Below are 18,541 nucleotides of genomic sequence, written 5' to 3'. Positions count from 1 at the left end.
TTACTTGTGTTATATTTGACTAATGGTTAAATGTGTTTGATGATCAGAAACATTTTGTGTGACAAACATGCAAAAGAATAAGAAATCAGGAAGGGGGCAAATAGTTTTTCACACCACTGTATATATATATTCGCAGCGGAGAAGTAGTGCTAGTAGTTATGAAAAAGAAAAGGGAACATTTTAAAAATAACGTAACATGATTGTCAATATACAGTAATTGTTTTGTGAGTGTTATTGAGTGTTGCTGTCATCAAGGATTTGATTATCATTATTTCTTTCAATCAGGGTCGTATTTGTACGATGTGTTGTGTTCAAGTTACATTCCGTGTTTTTCAATCGTTGTAAAGATAAGAGGTTTCATTCATTGATTCGTTTCTTACTGCATCAATAAACAGCTCATCTTCCTCTTTATCTGAGATTGACACACTGCATGCACGGGTTTTTTTTTTACACTGTCTTCCTTTAGCGGGACATTCACTTTTTCCACCGTGTGCTTTGTTTCCGCAGTAGCTGCACTTATTAATATGCTTGTATGTATCAGACGCTTCATATTTTTTTGCTGCCCTCTCAATTGTGTAGTTCGGTTTTTATTCAGCACTCTTTGGAACTGTTGCTTTTTGTCTGTGCACTGCGTCAGTTCATGTGAGCCGCTCTGTGTTCTTGAATCGAAGGTTCCCAGCTGTGCTGGTGCCATCTCGTGTGATGTCCACGGCTGTATGTAATGTTAGCTAAGACCTGGCGCTTAAAAGTTTCTCTCACAGTTTCGCTGAGTTTGTGCCAAACACCACCCTGACCATCTCATCTTCCTCTGCATAAGCACAGTTCTTCACCCGTGAATATTTTGCGGCAGTGTTTCTATTGGATTGCCGCTGACGGACAGCCTTATATGGGCAGGCACCAAATTACAAATGCCAGTGGCAACCTGTCTATGAACTTAATTTAAACTTTAGATTTACACCGTGCTTTGTTTCCGAAGTAGCAGCACTCATGAATATGGTTGTATGTGTCAGTCTCTCGCTTCTTATTGTTTCGCTGCCTTCTTAATTATATAATGCATGTTTTCGTCAGCACTTTTTTGAGCTCTAACTGGTTTCCTACGTACTGCCCAACTTTTGTAAGTAAGCTGTAAGGAATGAGCCTGCCAAATTTCAGCCTTCTACCTACACGGGAACTTGGAGAATTAGTGATGAGTCAGTCAGTCATTGAGGGCTTCGCCTTTTATTAGTATAGATAATAATAGCAGCTCACTATTCAAAACACTAAATGCAGGGAGAATATACAGTAGGTATTTACACATTGACAACAACATGCAAATTAAGCAATTTCTTTTATGTTCTTGAATAAAAGTCCACTTGTTTTATTATACCTTTTGGGAAAGTGTTTATTTGATATTTGGACTTCAGTCTTCACACATTATACACTTAATGTTAACATTTTATTGTTACTATAACATGAAAAACATTGTGTTTTAGTTATGTGTTCAACATTTCTTCCCTTGCATTTCCATATCATCCGATGTTTACAGAGATCATTGTAGACTCGGAACACACATGAAATCTGCATATTATTTACCCAATACAATTCCAGAGATCGCACTCCAAGATACACAGACTTCAGCTGTGAGAATTTTGTGTCCGACTTCAACTGCCTCAGTGGAGGATGGGATAACATTTGCAAAACAAAGGCACCAATGACAAGGTGCGAAAGAATTTAAGGTGGCCCGACATTATGAATATTTTCGTAGTCTTCAGGGATTCTAGTGTTAAGGGACTTTTTATACAGTACTATATATATATAGTCAGGCTTGAATACATATGCCAGTCAGATCAACTTATGACCGGTCTGTCAGAACGTTTGTAAGTCTCTGACTGCCTGTAAGCTTTTTTTTGCTTTTACATTAAGGGGACCAGTTTCAATTAATTTGTAATTTAAGTTGTACAAAGCCCAGAATTGCCAATGTGATATAAGCATATCTTCATCCTTTTTTCTTGCACTTGTGCAACTATGAAACTTTGGAAGATCTTGAACTTTATTCCAGTATTTAGTGGATTTTTTGTATTTGCCTGACTGTGCCTTGAAGACTGTATCTCATTTTACTTGATTATGCAGTTGCATGCACTTTTTCTTAAAAACTACACCACTATAAATTAAATGTGCAACTTTCGAATAACATTGGCCTTTTTCAGTGCACAAAGTATAATTTCTGCTTTTGCCAGAGTTATGTATTTTATTGTTTTCAGTGTTGCAGTAACTTGTACTCTGCTTTACTGTACTGTGCAATGTTAAGCACAGTTGTTTTGCTAGCAATGTGACTGTTTCAGATTAGCAACTGTTGTATCATTTGTTTTAACATTGTTTAACCAAGGTGAACGCAACATTAAAAACAAAAAATTGCATTTGCTGTGTACTTTCGGTGTCAATATGTGTTTGCATTAATTTTGGTTCAGTATCAATATTTATTACAGCTGTCTAAAACTGTACTACAGGTTCAGATAATTTATGTAGCTTTTTTATTTTTTAGGGACTGTTGGTATTGGTCCTGCTGGTGCAAGCATTGAGAAAGATATATTCACTGGAGTTGGTGAGTTTTCCATCAATAGAAACTTTGTTTTCCCCTTTTGTCCATCCCTCTCTTACCACTAATTGATTTATTTTTCAGATTACATTAAAAAAATGACATTGGATGGTTTTGAATGGAGTAGAGGTGAAAACTCATATGTGGCAATAAGTAAGGATTTTATAAATTCTAAATTCATACATGGGAAAGTGCTGCTTGGTCCACTTATTAAGAAAGAATCGTCTGTCCCAGCCTTACCAATGGTAGGTCCAAAGGAAGGTTTTTTTTTTTCTTTTGATACCTTATGCATTGTAATATTTTGGCATAATTACAATCAAAACTGAAAAAAACAACTTGACAATTTCAATTGTTACCAGTATGAACTGAACATAATAACAGCTGGATGATATTTCCAGTTCCTAGCTGTCATGCACCTTTTGAAAGAATGGTGAAACGTTATTTAATCTCTGTAGAATTTTTGTGTGTAATCCTTTATGTTCTGTCTCTTCCTAGTCTCTTCCTGTCTCTTCCTCCCATGATGCAGTCTCAACTATACATGTGCCTTTATTATCTCACTGCATCTTCTAAGAATCTTATTTACAGCAATTTTTACCTTTTGCGTTTTCATTACCATATGTCTTTCTTTTCTTCCAAATTCCTGATGGAGAGTCAGTTCACAGATGTCTGCTCTGCTTGTGTCAAGCATCTCCACACTATAAGATAATCCTGTTTTTTTATTGATGGCAGTTTAGCAGGCTCAGTTGTCCTTTGTCTCATTATTTGTCTTCCCCTTTTAGATTGAAAACAACTTAAAATGAAGCAGTAACCAAATGCTGCAACTTGTTACCTTTCGTTATGGCCAGATCAGGTTTAAACACTTCAATAATTTATACTGCAGGTCACACAAATAGCCTCCTGCTTTCCCTGTGATAAAAAGTGTTTTCACATCTGCACTCTCTCTTCAGAGTTTTCTTTATTAAAATGATGTAACCTGTGGGACCAACAGGAGAAGAATGATATTTTTGAGAATAGGTGCAAAGGAATCTGAAAGACTGCTCAGTCAGAACAAGATGATCATAGTCAAGAATACTGTACTTCAGAAAAGTTCTCTTCTTGATCTGCTGATCCTTAATTTTTTCACAACACAAACTCCAAGTTTCAATGTTGGTATTTTCGTCCAGTTACAATTTTGAGTATGCTCTTTTAGGCTGTCAGCTTTTGTGAAGCCATACAAAAATAGAAGTATGCATTGCACTAGTTTTGATTGGCAAAATTTGCCAAAGCATTTTTTCAGACCAAATGTGCTGTGTTTGTTGGTAACCTTATTTCTTGAATATTTTACTGGGAATTTGTTTTCCAAGCACCCTATTGTGGTTTTGTAAGACCAGCATGACATCACAGAGCTGTAGCAACTGCAAGCTGGACTTTTAACAAACGATTATTATAAGATCGTTGTCAGCATGCCCATAGCTGGGTCATAAGCACAACAGGAAAAGAATATAGTTTTTCAGATACAGAGTGGCGCTAATCCCCACCTTCCATGGAAGTACTTGACAGTGTTGTGTGATATTTTTCCTAGTCTGTAACTGCACTTGTTTCTTCCGCTCAGCAGTCATTTCAAATCTTTGATTGCTATTCATGGGTCATCGGTGAACTTAAAATGATAATGTGTCCTGCCGTTAATCTGCCAGATTTCCATCGCCCTTGCATTTAAAGTTCTGCCACTGGATAAATAACACTAATCCCTTATTGCAAGACTTGGGAGGACCTCTTCCTCCAATTAGAAAACATTGAGACACATAGTGAAATAATAAGAACAAAAGATTTATTACTGTTTACAGTGTATTTCTTTCTATTTTGTGGGAGATGAACATGCAAAGCATCTACAGAGATACAAGAGATAACAAAAAAGACCTTTCGTCTTTGGCCGGAGCCACAACTTCTAACAGTGGAACAAGAAAGTCCCATGTGGTATTTGTTCTGTCTGTGTATTTTGTTGTTTGAAGCACAGTGGTGCAGTGGTTAGCATTTCGTCCTCACAGCTCAGATCACATATTTTGACACCTTAATTGGTCCTGCATAGTTGGCAGACTTTTCCTTAACTCTCAGGGACACTTAAAAAACATTGCACCATTATAATCCACACAAAAACTAGTTTACTTCTTTCATCCCCATTGACTTCAGTGCAGTTTAGCAGAGTTCAGTGAAGTTCACCGACATGTCTGTGATTTTACCGAATTCAAGCCAAGGTAAATTCAAAGAGGTTTGCTTATCACTACATTGCACACTTACTAATATGGGAACTATATGAATTTAAATGTATATATAAAACTACTAGTGCCACTGACTGCTGAGAGTACAGTATTATAACAAGAACTAGTGAAGCCATTAAATTCACTAGAACTAATTATAAAATGAGGGAAATCCTTGCTTTTCCCCCTCTCTCCTCACGGTGTAGATGTACACTCAGTCACTTAATAAGACTTGAAAGTGTCACACAATTTGTAATTATCAGCACTCAAGCAAACAGTTGAACACAATGCCATACTAATGGAAATCTCAATTGTCAAAGACCAACTCAGAAATGAACGTTTCTATATCAATAATGAACTAATTCCAACAATTCTGAAGAAAGCCCATCAGGACCCTCGGAAGGTGGTATAATGCAGACCTCAAAGATACTCTGCAACTGGAACAACTCAGTCAAGATACAGTCAACAGCTTCATTCAAATTAACGAAAGTTGGTCTCGTCTGTTGCGAGAGATGAACGTCTGATGCGGAGCTCCATTAGCAGCAGTGTTATTTTTTTTATATTATTTTCTTATTATCCTGTATTTATCCAACCTGAGGGTTCTACTACAGGATATGCAAGCATATATAAATATGGCCAGCAAGAAAGCGGCTCAGAAAGAAATGGGAAAGAAAACTAAAGCTACATCCAAGCTCAGACCGACAAGTCCAAGTTCAAGCTGAAGGTACAGCCTTTCAGAGACTGACCTGGATCAGATGGGTGAAAGCCCAGACTCCTCGGGACCACAGTCCGCTGCATCGTCTCTAATTGAGAGCGAATTGGGGAACGAATGTGCAAGTGCGAGTGACGCAGGTCATGATAGCTCACCAATTGAAGAAAGTCATCTGAAACTGTAAAAGGCCTTGCAGTCCGTGCTCTCATCTACTCCACACGAGCCAGGAACACCAGTTGTAATAGAAACCACCGCCTCACCTACAGTGCATGAAAGCAGAAATGATCTGTCCGAACTGAAGGTGATGATCACTGAGCTTAAGCAAGAGATAAAGATATAAAGAAAAGCGAGAAGGCAAATGAGAAGCTGCGACAGGATAATAAAGACTCGGAGAAATGCGAATATATTCGCTTTGAGGCGGCCTTTAAAGGTATGCTGGATAAAATTGAGGAGCACATTCTGGAAACCACGTCTAAACTGAGCACACTTGCTGATCAGCTAGAGGATGTCAAGCAGTCATTCACAACTCTGATTGAAACAGCTGAAAATCTAGCTTCCACCGCTGAAGGAAAAGCAACAGCTGCCAGTTCCGAATGCAAAAAACTCTGAGGCAGACTTGCTGCTCTGGAAAATGGAAGCAGAAGGAATAATATTAGAATTGAAGGTCTACCTGAGAATGGTGAAAGTCCAAACCCAGTGAAATTCACAGCAGAACTATTCTCTAAAATAATTGGAGAGGACTTTAAATCAGATTCTGAGATAGCAGCGGCTTATCACATACGCGGATCAAATACCTTTAAACCTAGGTCTTTTATTATCTGCTTCAAGAGATTATTATTTAAGATAGAGGTGATGGCACTCCTCAGACACAAGCAAAAGATTATATATGAAAATAACCACATTCGTATTTTATAAGAAATTCTCCTCTCAGCTAGCTCCCCTCCTATTAGCAACATTCACAGAAGCTAGAGACAATCCAATTCTACCTTAAACTTTTCACCAAGCATTAATCACTATCTTTCCTAAACAAAATAAGGACTTATTACAATGTGCATCATATAGACCAATTTCACTTCTGAATAATGACGTTAAGATACTCTCAAAAATTATAGCTAGAAAGATGGAGAAAGTGCTGCCTTCGGTAATATCACAAGATCAAACTGGATTTATCAAGGGTCGACACTTCCAATCTTCGATGCCTGTTTAATGTAATATACTCACCAACAAAGTCAAACACCCCAGAAATACTATTATCATTGGATGCAGAAAAAGCATTTGACATGATTGAATGGAAATACTTTTTCACTACATTAGAGAAATTTGGGTTTGGCCCGAACATTTCTTCATGGATCAAACTACTGTATACCAATTCAGAAGCTTCAGTTTGTATTAACAACATTTGTTCAAACTACTTTAAACTAGAATTTGGTACCAGACAAGGATGCCCCTTATCACCACTGCTATTTGCAATTGCCATTGAACCACTGGTGGTTCACTGTCGAAATGCTGATCAGATAAAGGGGATTCTCAGGACTAGAACAGAAAATTTTTCTATATGCAGATGATAAGACCCACAAAATTCTGTGCCCGCAGTCTTAACAGCACTTACAAAATTTCAAAAGCTCTCTGGTCTCAGAATTAATCTGAATAAAAGTGTACTCTTTCTAGTGCATTCTCAAGAATATATTAGATTAGACACCCTACCTTTTATCATTGCAGAACAGTTTAAATACCTAGGGGTAAACATCACAAGTAAACATAAAGCTCTTTATCAACAAAATTTTGCCATCTCCATGGAAAAAAATTAACCAAGACTTGCATAGATGGTCAACCCTTCATCTCACTCTAGCTGGAAGAATCAACGTTGTTAAGATGAATATTCTTCCTAAGGTTCTTTTTTTATATCAAAACATTCCAATATACATCAGTAAATAATTTTTAAGCAGTTAGATTCAACAATAACCTCATTTATTTGGAACCCAAAACATCCACGTACCCAAAGAGCTACCCTACAAAGACCTAAGGCAGAAGGTGGCATGGCTCTACCCAACTTTCAGTTTTATTACTGGGCAGCAAACATACAAGCTATAAAAACCTGGACACAAATAAATGAACATACACAGGCCTGGTCCGCAATAGAAGTAAAATCCTGCGGTACTTCTCTATATTCCCTGCTTTGTGCCCCAATAAATACAAGATATTGGCAATATACTGATAACCCAATTGTGCTTCACTCACTCAGAATATGGAACCAATACAGAAAGCATTTTGAGATGGAGAAACTTTTATCTGTGGCACCTCTGCAAGAGAACCACTTCTTTCAACCTTCGCAAACATATGCAGTTTTTAATATCTGGAAAAAATTTGGGATTAACTTGCTTTAGAGATCTTTATATAGACAACATCTTTGCATCCTATGAACAATTACAGCCATCCAGCCATTACCCAACCCACTATATCCTAAGTACAGGGTCACGGGGGTCTGCTGGAGCCAATCCCAGCCAACACAGGGCGCAAGACAGGAAACAAACCCCGGGCAGGGCTGAACAATTACATTCCAAATTTAACTTTCCAGCTACACATTTGTTTCACTATCTTCAAATTAGGAGCTTTGTTAAACAGAACCTGCCCGATTTTCCTCATCTTGCACCCTCATCCATGCTGGAAAAAATATTGCCAAATTTCAAGTACCTAGACACCATCTCTGCAATATATAAAATTATTTTACAGTCCCTCCCTTTCAAAGATCCAAGAGGACACTATGACAAAGATCTCTTAATCATTATATCAGAAAAGGAGTGGAAAATAGCAATGCAGAGAATTCACTCGAGCTCCATATGCGCAAAGCATACAATTATTCAACTCACCTGTCTCGCCCAAAACTCTCCAAAATGTTTCCAGGGCAGGATCCAACCTGTGAATGCTGCAATCAAGTCCCAGCCTCACTGGGTCACATGTTTTGGGCCTGCCCCAAATTAACATCATTCTGGTCCGAAATTTTTAATTACATTTCAGGCAGCCTTGGTGTCACAATACCTCCTAACCCACTAACAGCTGTGTTTGGTGGAGAAGGACAAACAAACTGTAATTGCATTCACTACACTTTTGGCACGCAGACTTATTCTGCTAAACTGGAAGAATCCTAACTCTCCTCTTTTAAGTCAGTGGGAAACCGATGTGTTATACTATCTGAAACTGGAAAAAATCAAATACTCATTTAGAGAATCTGTACAGATTTTTTTCAAAACATGACAGGATCTAATCAGTAATATTTTAGAATAAGCTCTTAAAGCACTGAGGAAGCAATTATTTCCGCTTTTTTTTTCTTCTCCATTCATCTCTATTGGCCTATCAAACTCATCCATTTAGGCATGTTTACAAGCCTTAAGTTTTACCCCATTGGCTATGCTCTCTCTCTCTCAGGGGTGGGGGTCGACTTGTTCTCAGTCCTATTTTTTGTAAAAATTGATCGATTTGTATGGAATGATTATAATAAAATTAATTTAAAAATAAAATTAACGACGCTGATGTGTTGCTGTGTTTTCAGTTTGAGTTGTTACCATGACTTGTGACCAATTACCATGTACAAGGTAACGCTGTCACATGCCAAGCAACTGGAGAGACTGGTGAACTCACAAGTGAGGAAATGGCTTGGATTAATTACCACAGTGCCTCAGCAGCATTAGAATCTATGGGCATGGAGCCCTGTCATTGCCAATCTCTAGCCTAGTGGATGAATTTAAATGTGCCAAGGCAAGGCTGGACATGTCCCTCACAGAATCTCGGGACCTAGCGGTGAGAGAAGTTGCTTCTACCCTGGCAAGAAGGAAGAAATAGACTCCAGTTGCAGCTGTACTGGATGCTAAATCTGCCCTCTAGCACCAAGATAAAGGAGGCCACATCCAACAAGGTCCAAGAGGCTTTGGCCTGGAAACAAAAACTTCTACCTGGCAGAAGACAACCCCAAATTAACGTCTGACCATGGTAATAGAGGAGGTGTGTCGACAGGAAGAAGCAGCCAGTTGGTCTAAAGCCATAGGTGACACAAGACATGGCCTCTGCATGAGGTGGGAGGGTGTCCAGGAGAGGAAACTCACATGGAACAGACTGGAGCATGAAGTTAAATAGACTGAGTTTTATCATCAAGGCCACATATTATATCCGGCCCTCTCCCATAAACTTAAATCTGTGACTGGGAGAGAATCCGACTTGTCCTCTGTGTTGAGCTCCAGAAACCGTTAAGCACATCTTGGTCAGATGCAAGACCAGCCTAATACAAGGAAGATGCGACTGATGACACAATTAAGTGTTAAAGCTCTTGGCAGCTGAACTTGAGTGCAAGTGAGTAACCATCAGCGCCATACGTCTTAACAACCAGGTAGTGCCCCGATAACCTCCAGGGGGAAAACTGAAGACAAACCTCACAAGTCAGGACCATTGAATGCATTCAAAGAATGGGAAGTGTGAGTGGACCTAAATCGGAGGCTTATTTTCCCATCAGAGATTGCAACAAGCACACTATGACCAGACCAATCCCCTAGTCCATCTCCTGCAAACATGCCTACATCATTGAGCTAACTGTTCCTTGGGAGGATGTGGTCGACGAAGCTCTTAAACGTAAGAAGTTTTACTGTAGTCCAACCTAGCAACTGAAGCAGAGTGGGATGCAAGGGATCTGTACCCAGTGCAACAGCAAAGTTCTTTAAGAAAATGGGTGTCAGAAGGCAGGAACACAAGAAAGTAATCAAAGAGCTGGATAACACCACTAAAAGGAGCAGCCATTGGCTGTGGCTGAAAAGGAAAGATGCTGCTTGGACTGCCAAGGTGACCAGCTGACATAACCCAGATTCATCCAGCCTGTGGTGGGCCTGCCTTAGCAAAGGGTGTCTTATAAAGGCCAAAACACCCAATGATGCTGATGTGCACAACTGACGATGTGTCCTCTTGGTGGCAACGTCAAGTAGTGGCCATCTCCAAACAACTCCCTCAGAAAACAATTGTGGTGCAAAAACATTACGGATTGTAACATCCAGGCTCTTTTTATTTTTTTATCTGTACTGGCAGTCCCCGGGTTTTGTACGAGATAGGGACTGTAGGTTTGTGCTTAAGTTGAATTTGTATGTAAGTCGGAACAGGTACATTATTTTAATAAATGCTATTGTTGACCAACTGTAACCAAGTGCTCTGCCAATGATTGATGGAGTTTCACCTCTCTCTGATCTTTTCAATTATTTCTCATTTATTTTCAAAGGTGATGGTTTTTCTCTTCTTTACTGTATCACCAGCACTTGCATCAGATTTGTGTTTCAGAGACATTCTTGAAGGGTGAAGACAGAAGGTTAAGATGAGCTCTTCTGCACAGCACTGTGCACATTATCACAGCAGGAAGGCACTACACGCCTGATGTATAGGGTGGTCCAGATCTAATTATGCAATTTTCATTACACTATAACTTAGTTTATTCCATAGAAAATCACCTGAAAAATCCTGGATCATCGAGAAGTGTGCGAATTGACGACATGAAGAATCATCTTCGCGCCGAACTGGAATCATCCCTGCATAAATCAAAATCATCCAGATGATCTGGATCTGCATAATTAGATCTGGGCCACCCTATATTGACAAGAGACAACTCCCTGCTATGTGCGTAACAGTACAATAGAATGAATGGGGGCAGCGAGTGGCAGTTCACCAGCCCACCTCACAGTCGCCTCCACTACAGTATGCTGCCAGCAATGTCCGCCGCAGCACCGCCCACATTCAACACGCAGCCATCCGAGGCACACTACAATGCTACTCCCCGTTCACCCTCAGTGGCCTCCGTTCAGCCACAACCCAGTCACCGTTTGCAGCATTACCAGCCGCCCACCTAGAATGAACAGGCAGCCGTGTGTGGTAGGCAGGCAGTGAAACTGCTTGCCGCCCGAGGTGACGTTACACTGCGCGAGCAGCGAAATCGCTCCCCTCCAGCCTCCATGTTTCTAAAACATATATTTAAAAATACAATGCAACAAAATGCGACATCTAAAGCAGTAACTGGAAGCGCAATAAAAGCATGGCCTCTCACTAACGTGGCAAATACAAGTCCCACAAGAAATAAAATTGGACGCAAAATGGTTGGTAATATCTACCACATAGGTCAAAAGAAAATACTCTGTGTAATGGGAATATTTGTTCCCACAGTTGGTTGCCATAATAAAGCATTCAAAAACAGTTATTAAAATACCCACACTACATGTAGCTAAAGCTGTAGCAATGTAACAATTGGATAGTTGGAATTAACCTGTGAAAACACCTGTTGTTGTCGTGTGTGTGCGTGACTATGAATGTATGTAACAGATTTATTACAAAATAAGTATCGCAAGGTTGTCATATCGCAAATACCTATTAGGTGGCAGTATAGTATGTTTTGAAATTTTTTGTGTAAACCAGATGAACTCCTACCTTATCTCTGCCTTAGCTGCCTTTGGTACAGATTAGCTCTACAAGTTCACCTTATGACATAGCTCATCACTCACATTGCGCCTCAAGATGTTCTTACATGACTATTCAATACCTCAAAAGTCACATCCTTAAAGTTTTGGTTGGTATTTTTGGCCCTGTGTCACTGCAGTACATCCAAATATTTCTTTTGTGTTACATGGTATTTCATTTTATGGTACTTGAAAATTTGTTTTTAATGCTTACCTTATTTTGCTGAATTTTCAGGTATTCACTATTCTGCTTGGTGATATTCATGTACAGATGGGTAAACAGGAGTTCCCTTTATCAGCAGGTGATATTTTTTATGTTCCCAAAGGTGAGTATTTTTGAATTTCTGAGGCTTCTAAGTTTTTGAAATGATATTGTAATCTACAAAATTTGGGAAAATGTATTTGTACCTTTTTTTAGTCAGTAAATGTAGAATTCCAAAAATAATTTTCTTACTCCAAGTATAATTTACTATCTTTTTTTTTTAGTAATTTGTAGAAGACCCAGTAGTATGTCAGAGAGATCATGTGCAGCGTTGTTTATAATGGCCATCATTTTTGTCTTCATGCTGTCCTCTGTTATTACCTCCAGCAGGTCGAGGATGTGGTCCGATAATAGAACCAGCCTTTTTAGCTTGTTGAAGGGATACTTGAAGTGATGTTTTACTGGCCCAATAAAACACAGTGTAGAAAATCACAATGGCTAAATACAGAGTTGTAGAATGTCACTATCCACATTAAAGGAATGCAGTCATTTAAGAAAAAAAGAGTCCGCTCTCTTTATAGCTTCTTATTTAATTCTGCATTATGAGACCAGTTCAGCCTGTCATTGATGTCGAACCCTAAGTACTTGTGGCAATGCATCATTTCTACGTCCACTCCCTGAATAGTTGCCAGGCAAAGCAGTAGGTATTCATGTGTAAATCACTAAGCACTCTTAGCAGTGCACCACCCCCACATCCAAACATACATTTCACATACATTGTCTACAACAATCTGTGTAAATGTAGAATGACAGCAAATGCAAGGCAAGAAATCCTGAACACATGACTATAACAAAAAATGTTTTTATATGTTTTAGTAATGATGACATAATTTTAACATGAAGTATAGGATGTGTGAAGACTGAAGCCCAAATTTCAAATAAACACTTTCTCACAAAAGGTGTAACAAAATAAGTATGCTTATATTCAAGAATAAAACCAAAGAAAACAAGTTGCTCAATTGACGCATTGCTGAACCCCAACTATCAGTCATTCGGTACAAAGTAAAAGCCATTCGCACACCTGTGTATTTGAGCATTTCATTTTCAACCAGTTGTTACAGTGGTAACACTGTTCTGTCTCAGATCTCAGATGTCGCAGTGGAAAAGCTACCGCTTAGCAATCTCGGGGTAGCAGGTTCAAATCTTGCGTCATCCTTACATTTAGCGCTTTGAGTAGAGATCTACTATAATAATTATTTCATAATAAAAACATTTATTTGATGTGAGTTTAAATTTATGGTACTTGTAAAAGGTAGCGCTGAAGGGATAAAAGCAGACACACAAACTCGGCTCAATCATTTCTTCGTGGTGTCTTGTAGAGCAAACAAACACTGCAATGTCTATGGTGGATATTAACTTTTCTTCGCTCACGGACATTCACAACAAAATGCATTTGAACGATTTTTTTTTATTTAGTTTTATCCTTGGATTCTTCAATAAAACTGAATTTAAATGATTACAAAAACTTGTAATCCTGAAAATTTTTCTTTTTTGGACTGGAATATGTTGGGGTTACAGTTGTGGAGAGAGTTTTACAGCAGACTGAGAGCTTTATTCTTGATATGGGTTCTTTGACATTTTCTGTCCTAAATCATATTGGCTAGTGGAAAATGTGATATTTTGTATCCAGAGTAATTAAATTTATAACTTTATGCCGCAATCAATAAAAGTTTTAAATGACTTGTAGTATTTAATGTCCATAAATGAGAGTTTTGTGGTATCTAATGTCATTGGTCAAGGGATGGACAGGACTCAGAAAAAATGTTGGGGTGCACGCCAGGCCACCCTGTTTATTTGCAAAGCAAAAAAGAATTGAAAATAACAGGCTGGTGAAAGTGCAAAGGGTTAACAAACAATAGCCTCTGGAGATTGGTTCAGTCATAGGTTCAGAGCTCCGTAACTTGGTTAACTCATCTGTTGAATGTGACGCCACCTTTTGGGAGCACCTCGCCAAAAGAGCGTGGTCATTTGCCCTTATTAGGCTTCTTCTCCAAGTTGTGGGTGATGAGAGAGATATGAGAGTTAGAGATCATTCCCCCTAGTGAGTTGGAGTGGTATTGCTTACCTCATATGAGCCCAGAAATTGAGCCTTAGATGTGCACATGGGACACTTAAGTGATTGTTTATCCTATAGAATATTTGTGTGTGTGTAATATATAAATATATATATATGTTATAATGTGTGTGTGTGTGTATGTATGTATGTGTATATATATATATATATGAATTTTCCCCGAAAATGCACCATTTTTTCCAGAAAATTGTTGCAATTACAAATGTTTTCTTATACACATGTTCATTTCCTTTATGTGCATTGGAACAACACAAAAAAACAGAGAAAAAAAGACAAATCTGACATCATGTCACACAGAACTCCAAAAATGGGCCGGACAAAATTTTTTTTTCAAAATTGTGGGTAAATCGTTTTATTTCAAGCATATGATGCTCGTTTGCACTCGCCTGTGTTAAGAAACAGGTGCTGACAATATAGCAATCACACCTGAAGCCAGTTAAAATGGAGAAAAGTTGACTCAGCCTTTCTGTTGTGTGATTGAGTGTCCCACATTAAGCATGGAGAACAGAAAGAAGAGCAGAGAATTGTCTGAGGACTTGAGAACAAGAATTGTGGAAAAATATCAACAATCTCAAGGCTACAAGTCCATCTCCAGAGATCTTCATGTTCCTTTGTCCACTGTACGCAACATAAATCAAATTCACAACACATGGCACTGTAGCTAGTCTCCTTGGACGTGGACGGAAGAGAAAAACTAATAAAAGACTGCAACGAAGGATAGTCTGAATGGTGAATAAACGGCCCCAATCAACTTCAAAACATATTCAAGCTATTCTGCAGACTCAGGGTGCAACAGTGTCAGCTCGAACTGTCCGTCGACATCTGAACGAAATGAAACGCTATGGCAGGAGAGCCAGGAGGACCCCACTGCTGACACAGAAACATAAAAAAGCCAGACTGGAGTTTGCCAAAATGTACTTGAGGAAGCCAAAATCCTTCTGGGCGATGTCTTGTGGACAGATGAGACCAAGGTAGCGCTTTTTGGTAAAGCTCATCATTCTACTGTTTACAGAAAACCGAATGAGGCCTATGAAGAAAAGAACACAGTACCTACAGTCAGACATGGTGGAGGTTCTAAGATGTTTTGGGGATGTTTTGCTGCCTCTGACACTGGATGCCTTGACTGTGTGAAAGGCATCATGAAATCTGAAGACTACCAAAAGATATTGGGGCACAATGTAGGGCCCAGTGTCAGAAAGCTGGGTCTGCGTCAGAGGTCATGGGTGTTGCAGCAGAACAATGACCCCAAACATACCTCTAAAAGCACCCAGAAATGGTTGAAGACAAAGCACTGGAGAGTTCTGAAGTGGGCAGCAATGAGTCCAGATCTAAATCCGATTGAACACTTATGGAGAGATCTCAAAATTGCTGTTGGGAGAAGGCGCCCTTCAAATCTGAGAGACCTTGAGCAGTTTGCAAAAGAAGACGTCCGAAATTCCAGTTGAGAGGTGTAACAAGCTTGTTGATGGTGATAGGAAGCGCTTGATTTCAGTTATTTTTTCCAAAGGGTGTGCAACCAAATATTAAGTTGAGGGTGCCAATAATTTTGTGCTGCCTGGTTTTTGAGTTTTGTGTGACATGATGTCAGATTTGGCTTTTTTCTCTGTTTTTTGTGTTGTTCCAATGCACATAAAGGAAATAAACATGTGCAATTGCAACAATTTTCTGGGAGAAATGGTGCATTTTCTGGGAAAATTCCAGGGGTGCCGATAATTTCGGCCATGACTGTATGTATATGTATGTACTATATATATAGTATGTATACTGTATGTATGTGTGTGTGTGTGTGTGTATATATATATATATATATATATATATATAGTACATACATATACATACAGTCATGGCCGAAATTATCGGTACCCCTGGAATTTTCCCAGAAAATGCACCATTTCTCTTTCTCTCTGTGTGTATGTCTATATATATTATAATGTGTATATATATAATGTATATATGGGGTGTACTCCATTTTGTTGCCAGCGGTTTAGACATTAATGGCTGTGTGTTGAGTTATTTTGAGGGGACAGCAAATTTACACTGTTATACAAGCTGTACACTGACTACATTGTATCAAAGTGTCATATCTTCAGTGTTGTCCCATGAAAAGACATAATAAAATATTTACAAAAATGTGAGGGGTGTACTCACTTTTGTGAGATACTGTATGTGTATATATGTGTATGTATGTATTTGGGTATGCTAGGTAAAAGGTCATGAGTTGCAAGATCCCTGTATTATATATTTATGGGAATTTGTTTTTGTTCTTTAACTGTTTGCTAGAACGACCATACCTTTACATACAGATGTCAGTTGTACTTTTATGTTGTTTAGTGTGCAGAATATGTAAGTTTCGTGTCTGTATGCTCAGGCATTTTTACAAAAACATTAATAGTAAAACAAGTCCTGGTTACATTCATATGAATAAAGACTATGAGCAGTTTAGAAACAACCTTTTTAGGAACTAGTGTATTATGCAGCATGAAAGGTCTTCAACTAAAAACAATGGTGAATTGTATCAGCAAATGCCAGTATATTCATTTTTAATAGTAGCTAAGTTTTCAAAACTACACACATTCACAAACAATGCTAGTGTATTTCCTGGAGAAACAGTAGACCTTTTTAATTTTTTTATAGGTATTGGCTGTATTTTATGTCAGAAATAAGAAATGTCCACCTCAGTGTACGGAACACATGCCCCTTGAATAGCACAAAAGGTGGCCATTTTGTGCATATACCGTGGACTTTAGGGAGTTTGTGCACTTCTACTTTCGTAAACGGCACCCACTCAGTATCATCAGTGTTTGACACCCCTCAAGTGACAGTACCCTAGGCAGTCCTAGTTTATTGACCAGACCTGACCAGTACCAAAAATTTCCCCCCTGTAGTTAAAATAGTACAATATCCATTAGACCAGATTCTAAGATGTTTTGACAGATTGAAATACATCACTCCACTCCAAAGTAAAAAAAACACACAATACTGCTGATCCAGTACTTGCAAATATACTTGATCTCCGTGAGTGTTTTTTTTTTTTTAATTATTAATCTCTTTCAATAAACTGCTCACTTTAATGAAATACCCATTGTTTGTTGTAGTACTGCATTATATTAGTATAGTACATGCTTTAAAAAGCAAATCAATTCATAACAGCTCTACTGATATTATATACAGTATAACAGATCTACACCTCCCTGAAAGTAGGTCTATAATTTTGCCTTGTTTGTTTGCCCATCTGCACTTTTTTATTCAAGAAGTTACTGGTGTTTTGATAGGATAAAACATCAAACTGATTGAATGCAACAGTATATTGTGAAGCAAATGTAATACATCCAGCGCAATACATATAAAGTAAATGGTTTAAATGAACATTTCCCAAAAGCTAAGCTTGACTATATATTGTAGTTGTTTGGTAATGCAGTATCGGTTCTTGTTATATCACTTCCAAAGGTAATAAATAGTTAAAAGATGAGAATGGGAAATTAAATTCTGTAAACAAACTTACTCTTCTATTTTTTGTTTCATTTCAGGAAGAGTGTACAGCTTACGGAACATGTGCTGTGAACCTGCGATGGTTTCTTACACTGTTATAAAATAAAAATGTTATATTGTGTTAAATAGTAAAAATAATTTTTCTGATCATTTGTTTTCTGTCATATTTTAATGATGTAAACTTTGACTTCCCACTGTCTTTTAATGGAAAAAAGAGTGTAAAACATGGTTGGATTTTAGAAATGTTTTATAGTGTAATTGTTTACCTGTTGTCATCTTTGCTAATTCAGAATTTTATTTCATTGTTAATTTTTGTACAGTTTTTGAGTGTTTTTTCTAAAGCAAATTAAAATGTTTTACAGTTTACCATTTGTGAACGTTTTTGACTGCTCTATGTTTGTTGTATTTGTTTTTTTGGTTTTTGAACAATTTGTCAGTAAGGTTTCCAATCTCTATGTAGAGCTTGTTAAAATTGTCACCATTGAAAACAAATTAAAACTTATTGGCAATAACTAAATGTTTCAGAGAGTCTTGTAATACAATGTCTAATTTCTTTAAGAAATCATAAGATTAGTATAAAGAGTACAGATGAAAACTATTTTACCATCCTGGCCAATGTTTATAAAAAATGATGCATGATGAGCGCAGACTAGAGTCCCTTTCCGTAACATTGCATACAGTATATGATTTCATTGTTCTGAACTGAATGAAAAAAGCCTCAA

General features: G+C 38.1%; 1 protein-coding gene across 2 annotated transcripts in view; it reads left to right on the top strand.

The window, feature by feature from the left end:
• The window catches only part of LOC120527411, a 183,769-nt gene extending 165,437 nt beyond the window's left edge, over window positions 1-18,332 (top strand). For both annotated transcript variants that reach the window (XM_039750795.1, XM_039750794.1), the window contains 4 exons: window positions 2,522-2,581; window positions 2,660-2,820; window positions 12,230-12,320; window positions 17,858-18,332. In XM_039750795.1, coding sequence (XP_039606729.1) covers window positions 2,522-2,581; window positions 2,660-2,820; window positions 12,230-12,320; window positions 17,858-17,925 — 380 coding nt within the window. In that variant the 3' untranslated portion in view covers window positions 17,926-18,332. The remainder of the gene's footprint in view (window positions 1-2,521; window positions 2,582-2,659; window positions 2,821-12,229; window positions 12,321-17,857) is intronic.
• The last annotated feature ends 209 nt before the right edge of the window (window positions 18,333-18,541 follow it).

This window comes from Polypterus senegalus, chromosome 4 (assembly GCF_016835505.1).
Source record: "Polypterus senegalus isolate Bchr_013 chromosome 4, ASM1683550v1, whole genome shotgun sequence".
Taxonomy (NCBI): Eukaryota; Metazoa; Chordata; class Cladistia; order Polypteriformes; family Polypteridae; genus Polypterus; species Polypterus senegalus.
This window is presented reverse-complemented; position numbering and strand designations above follow the sequence as displayed.